Genomic DNA, 12,690 nt, shown 5'->3' with positions numbered 1-12,690 from the left:
GCAGCGGGATAATGATTTTCACCGTTAAAAATTTGGAGGGCCCACTATAATGTTTATTTTCCATCTAATTTATTCATAAGGTCAAAAATATCGGGATGAAGAGGAAAAACAAATTTCATATTGATCCGAAACTTCTGTGACCCCAAATGGGTTTCAACGGTAGACGTTCAATCACTCACTTCTTTTTACAGTGTGGTTCAATTTATCTTTAGATCTGTCTTATTTTTTGGCTCAAGCCTTATGAACTGGCAAAATGAATGGACGGTTTGGATATAACAAATACGTCATGATGAGACCTACAGAACTTGCTGACGTCAATGCACCATCCAATCCGCTTCCCAATCCGTCCCATTAGATCCGCTTCAGACGCGGATTGCGTCCTACCCCCGGCCGGACGGCTCAACGTCCGGGTAGGGCTCTGTGGGGCCCACCGTGATGTAGGTGTTTTATCTAAACCGTTCATCATTTTTCTCGTATTATTTTAATAAATGATTTAAAAGATGAAGCAACGCCACAACTACAGTGAACCTCACCAAAGGATGCTGCAGTGATATTGACATCTACCATTGAAACCTTTCTAAGGGCCACTGTGATGTTTTTTTATCATCCAACCTATTCATTAGGTCATGTAGATGTGGATGACGTGAAAACACAAATATCAACTTGATCTGAAACTTTTCTAGCTCCCAAGAAGTTTTTAACAGTGGACGTTCAATCCCCACCTTGTGGTCCAATTAATCATTGGACCTGCTTCTTTTCTCACACCTTAAATGATCTGAAAAAGTTGATGGATGGTGTAGATCAAACACATAAATCATGGTGGGGCATAAAGAAGTTTGATAAGTTAAAGGTTGATTTTGTATTTGGTAAACAATTTATAAGAAAAAATTTGCCGTAACTTTAAAATGAATTCGTTTGGAAGCAAAAAAAATTTGTTTAATGAAAAATCATGGAGCGCATTCTGCATTCACCATTAAGCTAGACTCTTATCACAGAAAGAATTCAGTGAAAAACTACTTAGCGCGTTAACAACGCATTAACAAACACCACTCAACATGGAAAAATTTCCCAATTCCACGTTAAGTGCAAAAATTAAGCGTTGCCTAAGTACTAAAGACCTGAGGAACCATGGTTTAATTGAGGATTTGCGTAACTGACCCCACATAAGTTAGGATGAGGCTCACATGACAATGAAGATTCATAAAGTTTAGCCCTTTCAAGCACCGGGCTGTCATACTGGACCTTTATGCATTCTGACATTCGTAACAGGCGGCCCATGAACCCATTATTCAGAGCATGGATCCAGCGTAATCTGGCTCCGAATAGACTATAGGCCCAAGCATCCAGCCTGGGTGTAAGGGACTGGATGAAGGAACAAACCTATTGCAAGCCATCTTGTCCGAAAGGTATGTCCATCACTTCATGTTGGGGACAGGGATCGTTGATTGTGGATCCAAGTCAGACAACTATATCCTTTGCCTTGAAAATTATTTGCATATTCCGTATGGAATCTGATATAAACAACAGGCCTTTGAATTGCATATGTAATTTAATATAGAGAATAGCAGGCAAGGAGAACACCCATAGACAAATTCTGTGAATGGAAGTGAGCTCATCGTCTTGGCCGACGGAATACAGGTATAGTTTCTTGCTGTTATCTAAACCAATATTAATGCTGTTAGAACTTTCTTCCTTCATCACTGAATCCTACAACCGCCTGTGTCCTGCCCACGGCGAACATTTCCATATGCTGAGAGTTCAAGGAGATCCATGTCCCTCCCTGCAGTATCTCATGGCACAACTGATGCAAGTTAAAAACAGAAGGGTTTCCATCAATTCTATTGAAATTGGAAGATTACCTGAAACTCGACAGTACGCGCTCTTCTGTATGAGATCAGCTTTGGATATCTCCATCCGGTTCCCCTTTGATCGATTAACTGTAGCCTGTAACATGAGAGTAATTAAGCAAATGCAATGTTCTAAAACCTGGATTGGACTGGACCTGTTTCTGTAGGCAGTTCAGTCTCTCGAGTCAGACCCTCTCTGGCCTGGAAATCTGCCTTAACTAAAATGATGATAGAGTGAGAGAGCACAACTAATCTGCTGTTAGCCTAGTGGTTAGTGTTTGGAATTTCTGGTAGAAGTCATGCTTCTGACTGTTTTTTTTTTTTTTTTTTTCCTTTTACCAAACAGTTACCACTAAACTGTTCGATTTTAACACAACCCTGACCCATTCTGGTGGCCGGTTCCAGTCGCCACCAATCAGGTCCAGGTCAGGGTTTTAAAACACTGCACAAATATATGCCTTAAGAAAACGCAATATAGTATGTGCTTGCATTGCATGGTATATGCTGTGTGCAATGGCATTCTGTGCTCTTCTTTAAAGCTAAAGACAAGGATATAAAAGAATTAGCAGCAGCACTTTTACAGACTGATCATTCTCATGGGCCCAAGTTTATGCTCATCGTGTACCTTGGAAAATTTGCACACAAGTCTAAAGAATTCTGGAATAGAGCTGAAGTGTGTGGAAAGTTGCAGAGAATGGTAAAAAGGCGTAGAGAATTGTAGAAAGCTATGGAGTCGTGTAAAAATCCTTAAAAGTTTCTAGAGAACTCTAGTGAGATCTTGTGTAGAGAAGTTTGAAATATTCTAGAACTGTTCTAGAGAATTCTTGATCATTGGATGAGTGCCATGTGGCACAATGCTAGCCATATATGTGTGTGTAGGTTCTAGAATCCTCCAACCACTTTATAATGAAGGGTCCTTAATTTGTAAAGCATCCAAGAGTAATGGTTTTGAGAAATCTAATGAAACACGAAGCATTCTTCCATATACTTGTGTTTTCTTGCATTCTAGTCAGTATCGATACTTAACACGTAGGGTGTACACTTGGGGGAAGGCTGACCCTTTTACAAAGGGACTGTGAGATGAGTGTTGCACGTCTGCTTGGGGAACTTCAAACATGACAAGCAGCATAGAGAGGAACAGCAATGCAAGACTTCAAAGGGCTCCCCAGAATTCAATATTTGCTTAGCAACATCAACTTGAAAACAAATTCACACACACAAATGGGTAAGGAAAAGAACAGAACCTGTAAAACCTGGCAATTCTCCAGAGAGCTCTTTCCTCCCTGAAATAAAAAAATATGCATTCTTGAGGCAAGCATGGAATTTATACAACAACAATCAAGTCATTTCCAGGACATGAGAAGTGTTGCTTAATGGCATTTCTTACTTTCCAGTGACTTTTGCGTGTGTGCAATGTTCAAATGGCAACATACTTCCCAAGTGTTAGGTTTACATAGAAACTACGAAAGCAAATTCTAATCTGCCAAATTGACTAAAATAATACATTCCATGCTTGCTTCAAACATCCCCCGACGTGGCAAACCAAACATACATGATACAGTAATGATCATCCGCAGCTGGTTGTTGGTTAGCTCAAGATACAACCTGTAGAAAAATGCAACCCCCCTCACACACACGCACGCAGATTGGGGCTTAATAAATCATTCAAAATAAAGCAGATCACCTTATAAAAAACCAAATATTCAGAAACTTAATTACTAAGTATGTGGAGAAAGTAAATCCTACAAAAGGGAAAATTTAGAAGTTCCCAAACTCAGGCCCAAAAAGCACCCAAAACAAAGCAGCCACATGAAAAAACAACAAATTCAACAACATATATCATCTCAAGCAAGGTTCAAAAAAAAAATAAAAATTGTTCAGATACAGCCATACTGTAACCATATTGGCCATATCTGCTCCACAATGAGGGTGTCAAATGGGAGAGAGAGAGGGGGGGGGGGGGGGCGCAAATTGGCTGATCCAGACTGTATTGGATCTTTGTGGGGCCAATACGATGATAAAGGTCTCCATTTTTAAAAGGTTTCTTTCATTTTTTTCCGCTTTTGTTAGAGAGAGAGAGAGGCCAAATTGGCTGATCCAGACTGTATTGGATCTTTGTGGGGCCAATACGATGATAAAGGCCCTCCTTTTTTAAAAGGTTTCTTTCATTTTTTTTTTTCCGCTTTTCTTATTTCCTACAACTATAAAGGAAACTTTAAAACTCATTTTAGACTAGATCTAAAACTATTTTGAGAATTAAAATACAAGAATTGAGTTGGATTTGATGAATCAAAGCAGAATAAACCGTTTTGGGAAAATTGGAGAAAGGGGGTAAACCATGAAGGCCGATATGTCCCTGAAACAGACATGAAGGGCTTTCTTCAGCTTGCATACCTTCCCTCTTGTGCTAAATGAGCAAAAACCAGGGGAACAGACGTAGACTTCTTCATGAAGATCTCCATAAAGAAGGCATTCTCCACATCTAGCTAATGAAGCATCCAATTACAATGAGCAGCAACAGATAGAAGAATGCGAAGAACAACGCTGAGTTCAATCTAGCTACAGGAGCAAATGTTTCCTGATAATTGGTACCAAATTGATGTATAAACCTTTTTGCTACAAAATGAGCTTTGTAACTAACAATGATCAGTTTGGATTATTCTTCAAGCTGAACATTCAATTGCAATCAATGACATGATTCCCTTCCGGCAGCTCCACCGGATCCCATGTTCCCTGTTTCACAAAAGCAGTCATTTCCTCCATCATAGCGGCTTTCCAACTAGGACAATTCAAGGCATCTGCAACTCAAAAAGGAATGGAGACCAAAACAAAAAAAAAGGAATGCCTTAAGAGAAGGTGAAACATATTGATATGATATGATTCAAAATTGCTAGTTGGGTGAGTGCTACATGAATGTTGGGCTTTCTAAGTGCAATTGATAAATCTAAAAAGGATGAGGAAGGGGCTAAGTCAGAGTTAGGTTGCAGTCAGTCATCTCTGAGGACTGATCCTTGCATTTCCACCAACTCAGAAGAGACTTGACTAGGACACATGGGGCCACCATGACAAGAAGAGGTAAAGCATCATCACAAGATAGGGTAAGTGCAATTGCTTCTGAGGAGAAATGAGGAACATTCTTAAAGATTTAACAGAGGAACATTCTCAAAGATGTAACATCTTCAGAGATGTATCTTTTTCCATTCACAAGGCAGTAACATTTATATTCCATTATTCCTTTTGTGTGTTAGCATATCCTAAGAAAAACAGCCTACAAACTAATGACCCAACTAATCTCTAGATGACCATAATACTTGGAGGAAACACACAAATCCAAAAGTCTTCAGAGGAATACTAAACAACTGCAAAATGGGCCTTAAAAGTTTGAGAAGATAACTATTTCCAAATAATGAGGATGGCATCCTGTTGATCATATAGACCACAGTGAGAAGTGAGAATTGCCCCATCCCAATAGACCTTCAGAACTTTCATCTCAATTAAAATAGATCTAGTGACCTCTAGGAGATGTTGATTTTTATGTTCTGCAATACCATTCTATTGAGTACATACAACAAATTAGAAGGGACGTCAAAATGTAATTGTTTAATAAGAGCAGTAACATACAACAAATTAGAAGGGAAAGCGGGAACATGAAAACGAATAGCAACACCAAAGAAAAGGTGAATTGATAGGCTCATTTTCCAAAGGTTTTGGGGAAGGATCTATCAGGAAGCTTTATGCAACTCAAAAGAACTGGAATACAAAAGGACTTTACTTACCTCGCCAGTCATGCGATATGTAGCACCAAAGTCAATAATCCAAGATGTTGGAAGATTGGAGTGAAACTGGAATGCATAATTAGCAAATGTACCTAACTGCTAACTAGAAGTATCAGCCGAATATAATGCATGAAAATCTAGAATCTCTTGACGAAGGTCACTGATAGTCTGTCTCTAGAATATGGTGCACTCGGAACAGGTTCCCCCTCAACTTTAACACTGTTAGCCGCTCTCTTAGCCACTTGGAACAGAGGAGTTTATCGTTACCGTTGTTTTTAAAGAAGCGAGATTGCCCTTTCCCTGAGGGTCCTCAAGAAGATTTAGACCTGGCTAAAAGGGTCGATCTCTCTGGAAGGATGGAACATTGCATACAGGAAGTTGCCTGCCAAGTAGCTTCCCCTCTAACATAATTATAAACTAATTCCAGGGAAGGATTCCCTTCCCAAGATTCAAATAGGTAGAAGCTTAAAACCAAGATGAAGCCAACAGGAAACTCAAATATATGTTGTTGTTCCACCTGTTTCTTAAGCTCTCAGGGAGTAGAGGGCAACTGGTTGCCAGTGACCAAGCTCTTTCCACTTCTGTCAAAGTGATCCAAAGAACTCTTTTACAGAAGACTCCCCCCGTTGCATATTGGTGATCTCCGGATGCAATTGATATGTTTGGGAAGATCTTACTGTGAACATGTCCTAGTAACAGCATCCAATATCTCCTTTGCATTTTCATAAGCAACAGATATGGCTAATACTGGGTTGCATAGAGTGAAGAAGCCACGACATGACCGTCAGATTTTCAATTTCTTAATCGCCATGGGATGGATCATCTGTCGTTGGCTCCTCATTTCCAGTGATGTAACACAACTTCTTCCTACTACCAATGAACATCTAGACTGACTAAGACCATTCTAAATAGTTCTTCCCATCAAGTTTGACTGTGGTGATCACTAACCCTGGATGGTGGTCCTGCTGACTAGATCAAAAAGATATGATGGTTTTCAGATCACTTGAACCCATACTGCCTCCCATAATGTCGTCTTACATCCTCAACTTGAAAACTTGAGTATTTAATCAATACATTTGATTTTATCTTATTGTGTATAGGCATTGGGCAGCAAAACACACGGTCTCCTACATTCCCCAAAATTAAAATCATTCAAGCCAAGACAGTCCACTTAATGAAAACCCAAAAATCAATAAACCAGGTAGTACATGACCTGAAAAAGGTGGATTCCAGCTACTTACAAATGCAAACATTTATGATGTCTGGGTCATATCATCAAAAGTACAAAACAGATAGTCTCTCATTTCTTCCCCAAAATCGCCAAAACCATAGAACACAATTCCTGCCTATCTACAGAAGCTCATATAATTAGACCATCTCAGTCAAATCCAAAAGAAAAAGAAAATACAACACAGTATCTCACTCCCAGATATTCACCAAAACCGCCCCAAATCAAAGGGGCACATTTCATAAAAACTGTAGAATTCAACAACCCAACAGACAAAGTCCAATAAAACAGCCGATTCCATCCTAATCTATACAAAATTCAACTACCTGTACCATCAGTCTCAACTCCAAAAAATCTCAACAACTTTCAAAGCACATCATTTCTTCCACATCTCTTCCCACAAACCCAAATTCAACCTTTCCTACTAAACAAAGAGGAACACTCAATGCTGGGCCCAAAGCACCAGCATTTTCCAATCACCCCACTCTTGTGGTATATGCAGAGTCCACCTCCCAGTGATCCAAACCGTTCATCTTATTCCGGTGGGCCCCACATTGCTCCTATATATAAATTGCAACGGAAATGCATGAAAATTAAAGGTGGGAAGAATCTGAGAACCTTGGAGAAGGGGATGATGTGATCGTAATCGTGACATAGGCAGCCGGGGCAACCGTCAAGCTTACGGAAGACGGTGTTGCCGAGTGCATCGCGCCTCCATCGGTCGGGGTCCCACCCTTTGATCTTCTTGGCCTTGTCCCAGCACTGCTACTTCACACTGTGAGGGAAGCTTCTAGGGTTTGAATTGCTGCTATCGCCGTTCTTGTAGTAGTATTCTGGGGGGAATCCAAGGTCCTCCAATCGAGTGTCGTCCTCTTCTGTCGCGAATTCACGGTCTAGAAGAGAGGTTGCAAGAGAAGGGAGCCTTGATGGGTGGGGCCCAGATGGAGTGGGACCGAATCCGAGAGGATGGTCTCTGGTGGGAGATGATGAGGGCCTTCTCGTTTTCCCACTCCTCTCCTTTCTGGGCCTCATCTTCTTCCGCTGATAACGTTATCTAGGGCTCGATTGATTTTTTTGAAAAAAAAAAGAAAAAAAAAAAAGTAGCTGTTTTCTTCAGAAAACACTTGCGGGTACCTCGCGCTAGGTACTAACGAGGTAGAATTTAATTAATTTAGGGCTGGGCATCGAATCGAGTCGGACCGAGTTAGGTCTGACCCGACTGGATCCGGTTTTGAAATATGCCTGACCTGAACTCGACCTGACTCGGTACCGAGTCCAGCATGCTTGACCCGATCCGAGTCTGGTAGGCCCTGGACTGATCCAGACCTAGTCCGAACCTGTCAAAAGTACTGAGTCGAGTCGAGTTGACACCAAGTTAGTTGGATCGAGGGAGGAAGGGATGGAGTAGAGAGAGAGAGAGAGAGAGAGAGAGAGAGAGAGAGAGAGGCCAAATTGGTTGATACAGACTGTATTGGATCATTGTGGGGCCAATACGATGATAAAGGCCCTCCTTTTTTAAAAGGTTTCTTTCATTTTTTTTCCGATTTTGTTCTTTCTTACAACCATAAAGGCAACTTTAAAACTCATTTTAGACTAGATCTAAAACTATTTTGAGAATTAAAATACAAGAATTGAGTTGGATTTGATGAATCAAAGCGGATTAAACCGTTTTGGGAATATTGGAGAAAGGGGGTAAACCATGAAGGCCGATATGTCCCTGAAACAGACATAAAGGGCTTTCTTCAGCTTGCATACCTTCCCTCTTGTGCTAAATGAGCAAAAACCAGGGGAACAGACGTAGACTTCTTCGTGAAGATCTCCATAAAGAAGGCATTCTCCACATCTAGCTAATGAAGCATCCAATTACAATGAGCAGCAACAGATAGAAGAATGCGAAGAACAACGCTGAGTTCAATCTAGCTACAGGAGCAAATGTTTCCTGATAATTGGTACCAAATTGATGTATAAACCTTTTTGCTACAAAATGAGCTTTGTAACTAACAATGATCCATTTGGATTATTCTTCAAGCTGAACATTCAATTGCAATCAATGACATGATTCCCTTCCGGCAGCTCCACCAGATCCCATGTTCCCTGTTTCACAAAAGCAGTCATTTCCTCCATCATAGCGGCTTTCCAACTAGGACGATTCAAGGCATCTGCAACTCGAAAAGGAATGGAGACCAAAAAAAAAAAAAGGAATGCCTTAAGAGAAGGTGAAACATATTGATATGATATGATTCAAAATTGCTAGTTGGGTGAGTGCTACATGAATGTTGGGCTTTCTAAGTGCAATTGATAAATCTAAAAAGGATGAGGAAGGGGCTAAGTCAGAGTTAGGTTGCAGTCAGTCATCTCTGAGGACTGATCCTTGCATTTCCACCACCTCAGAAGAGACTTGGTTAGGACACATGGGGCCACCATGACAAGTAGAGGAAAAGCATCATCACAAGATAGGGTAAGTGCAATTGCTTCTGAGGAGAAATGAGGAACATTCTTAAAGATTTAACAGAGGAACATTCTCAAAGATGTAACATCCTCAGAGATGTATTTTTTCCATTCACAAGGCAGTAACATTTATATTCCATTATTCCTTTTGTGTGTTAGCATATCCTAAGAAAAACAGCCTACAAACTAATGACCCAACTAATCTCTAGATGACCATAATACTTGGAGGAAACACACAAATCCAAAAGTCTTCAGAGGAATACTAAACAGCTGCAAAATGGGCCTTAAAAGTTTGAGAAGATAACTATTTCCAAATAATGAGGATGGCATCCTGTTGATCATATAGACCACAGTGAGAAGTGAGAATTGCCCCATCCCAATAGACCTTCAGAACTTTCATCCCAATTAAAATAGATCTAGTTACCTCTAGGAGAGGTCGATTTTTTATGTTCTGCAATAGCATTCTATTGCGTACATACAACAAATCAGAAGGGATGTCAAAATTTAATTGTTTAATAAGAGCAGTAACATACAACAAATTAGGAGGGAAAGCAGGAACATGAAAACGAATAGCAACACCAAAGAAAAGGTGAATTGATAGGCTCATTTTCCAAAGGTTTTGGAGAAGGATCTATCGGGAAGCTTTATGCAACTCAAAAGAACTGGAATACAAAAGGACTTTACTTACCTCGCCAGTCATGCGATATGTGGCACCAAAGTCAATAATCCAAGATGTTGGAAGATTGGAGTGAAACTGGAATGCATAATTAGCAAATGTACCTAACTGCTCACTAGAAGTATCAGCCAAATATAATGCATGAAAATCAGGAATCTCTTGACGAAGGTCACTGATAGTCTGTCTCTAGAATATGGTGCACTTGGAACAGGTTCCCCCTCAACTATAACACTGTTAGCCGCTCTCTTGGCCACTTGGAACAGAGGAGTTTATCCTTACCATTGTTTTTGAAGGAGTGAGATTGCCCTTTCCCTGAGGGTCCTCAAGAAGATTTAGACCTGGCTAAAAGGGCCGATCTCTCTGGAAGGATGGAACATTGCATACAGGAAGTTGCCTGCCAAGTAGCTTCCCCTCTAACATAATTATAAACTAATTCCAAGGAAGGATTCCCTTCCCAAGATTCAAATAGGTAGAAGCTTAAAATCAAGATGAAGCCAACAAGAAACTCAAATATATGTTGTTGTTCCACCTGTTTCTTAAGCTCTCAGGGAGTAGAGGGCAACTGGTTGCCAGTGACTAAGCTCTTTCCACTTCTGTCAAAGTGATCCAAAGAACTCTTTTACAGAAGACTCCCCCCGTTGCATATTGGTGATCTCTAGATGCAATTGATATGTTTGGGAAGATCTTACTGTGAACAGGTCCTAGTAACAGCATCCAATATCTCCTTTGCATTTTCATAAGCAACAGATATGGCTAATACTGGGTTGCATAGAGTGAAGAAGCCATGACATGACCGTCAGATTTCCAATTTCTTAATCGCCATGGGATGGATCATCTGTCGTTAGCTCCTCATTTCCAGTGATGTAACGCAACTTCTTCCTACTACCAATGAACATCTAGACTGACTAAGACCATTCTAAATAGTTCTTCCCAGCAAGTTTGACTGTGGTGATCACTAACCCTGGATGGTGGTCCTGCTGACTAGATCACAAAGATATGATGGTTTTCAGATCACTTGAACCCATATTGCCTCCCATAATGTCGTCTTACATCCTCAACTTAAAACTTGAGTATTTAATCAATACATTTGATTTTATCTTACTGTGTATAGGCATTGGGCAGCAAAACACACGGTCTCCTACATTCCCCAAAATTAAAATCATTCAAGCCAAGACAGTCCACTTAATGAAAACCCAAAAATCAATAAGCCAGGTAGTACATGACCTGAAAAAGGGGGATTCCAGATACTTACAAATGCAAACATTTATGATGTCTGGGTTATATCATCAAAAGTACAAAACAGATAGTCTCTCATTTCTTCCCCAAAATCGCCAAAACCATAGAACACAATTCCTGCCTATCTACAGAAGCTCATATAATTAGACCATCTCAGTCAAATCCAAAAGAAAAAGAAAATACAACACAGTATCTCACTCCCAGATATTCACCAAAACCGCCCCAAATCAAAGGGGCACATTTCATAAAAACTGTAGAATTCAACAACCCAACAGCCAAAGCCCAATAAAACAGCCGATTCCATCCTAATCTATACAAAATTCAACTACCTGTACCATCAGTCTCAACTCCAAAAAATCTCAACAACTTTCAAAGCACATCATTTCTTCCACATCTCTTCCCACGAACCCAAATTCAACCTTTCCTACTAAACAAAGAGGAACACTCAATGCTGGGCCCAAAGCACCAGCATTTTCCAATCACCCCACGCTCGTGGTATATGCAGAGCCCACCTCCCAGTGATCCAAACCGTTCATCCTATTCCGGTGGGCCCCACATTGCTCCTAAATATAAATTGCAACGGAAATGCAGGAAAATTAAAGAAGGTGGGAAGAATCTGAGAACCTTGGAGAAGGGGATGATGTGATCGTAATCGTGACATAGGCAGCCGGGGCAGCCGACAAGCTTACGGAAGACGGTGTTGCCGAGTGCGTCGCGCCTCCATCGGTCGGGGTCCCGCCCTTTGATCTTCTCGGCCTTGTCCCAGCACTGCTGCTTCACGCTGTGAGGGAAGCTTCTAGGGTTTGAATTGCTGCTGTCGCCGTTCTTGTAGTAGTATTCTGGGGGGAATCCAAGGTCCTCCAATCGAGTGACGTCCTCTTCTGTCGCGAATTCACGGTCTAGAAGAGAGGTCGCAGGAGAAGGGAACCTTGATGGGTGGGACCCAGATGGAGTGGGACCGAATCCGAGAGGACGGTCTCTGGTGGGAGATGAAGAGGGCCTTCTCGTTTTCCCACCCCTCTCCTTTCTGGGCCTCATGTCTAGAAGAGACGTCGCAGATGAGGGGAGCGGATTGGATACCAATGGAATGTTCCCTGGGTATAAATGCTACTCCGTTAGATCCCTTAACGGATCTTTCTCCGTTTCCGCCGTGCACCCAGTCGGCCATGAAATCGGATTGTTATACTGAGAAAATTCAGTTGGGCCCACTGTGAATTTATGTGATTTATCCACACCTTCCATCTATTTTTTCATCTAATTTTAGGCGTTGAGCCCAAAATTGAAGCTTATAAAAATCTCAAGTGGACCATACCACAGGAAACAGTGGAAATAATGATTTCCACTGTTGAAACCTTTCCAGGCCCCACAGTGATGTTTATTTTTCATCCAAACTGTTCAAAGGATAAAAAAAATATATATAATCTTGATCCAAAACTTCTATAGCCCTCAAGAATTTTACAACGGTATAAATTCATTTCA

At 40.9% G+C, this 12,690-nt stretch overlaps 1 protein-coding gene and 1 long non-coding RNA gene across 4 annotated transcripts; one reads left to right on the top strand and one right to left on the bottom strand.

The window, feature by feature from the left end:
- Positions 1-1,517: 1,517 nt before the first annotated feature.
- LOC131231171 (uncharacterized) lies at positions 1,518-12,274 on the bottom strand. Of its 3 annotated transcripts, none has more exons than XM_058227289.1 (4): positions 11,836-12,274; positions 3,092-3,130; positions 1,860-1,944; positions 1,518-1,801 (listed from the first exon to the last, which is right to left on the bottom strand). In XM_058227289.1, exons 1-4 carry the CDS (start codon positions 12,247-12,249, stop codon positions 1,791-1,793), a joined length of 549 nt encoding a protein of 182 aa, XP_058083272.1. In that variant the 5' UTR covers positions 12,250-12,274; the 3' UTR covers positions 1,518-1,790. The 3 variants fall into 3 exon arrangements, 2 of the variants coding, with proteins under 2 accessions (XP_058083272.1, XP_058083263.1); XM_058227280.1 differs by having other exon boundaries at positions 1,518-1,780; XR_009164233.1 differs by lacking the exon at positions 11,836-12,274 and adding an exon at positions 7,470-7,921 and having other exon boundaries at positions 1,788-1,801.
- LOC131231182 (uncharacterized) lies at positions 8,109-8,555 on the top strand. The gene is made up of 2 exons (XR_009164239.1): positions 8,109-8,214; positions 8,292-8,555. It is a non-coding gene; the product is annotated as an uncharacterized LOC131231182 (long non-coding RNA).
- Positions 12,275-12,690: the final 416 nt, after the last annotated feature.

The sequence above is a fragment of the Magnolia sinica genome, chromosome 2 (genome assembly GCF_029962835.1).
Source record: "Magnolia sinica isolate HGM2019 chromosome 2, MsV1, whole genome shotgun sequence".
Taxonomy (NCBI): Eukaryota; Viridiplantae; Streptophyta; class Magnoliopsida; order Magnoliales; family Magnoliaceae; genus Magnolia; species Magnolia sinica.
This window is presented reverse-complemented; position numbering and strand designations above follow the sequence as displayed.

What these genes read in the sequence shown, in the direction of transcription:
- LOC131231171 (XM_058227280.1), bottom strand. Translation starts at nt 12,249, where the DNA reads ATGAGGCCCAGAAAGGAGAGGGGTGGGAAAACGAGAAGGCCCTCTTCA. An exon ending in ACATCATCCCCTTCTCCAAG is followed by an intron (nt 3,131 to 11,835) that starts GTTCTCAGATTC and finishes TTTTTATTTCAG; the next exon opens with GGAGGAAAGAGCTCTCTGGA. An exon ending in AGAATTGCCAGGTTTTACAG is followed by an intron (nt 1,945 to 3,091) that starts GTTCTGTTCTTT and finishes CTCATGTTACAG; the next exon opens with GCTACAGTTAATCGATCAAA.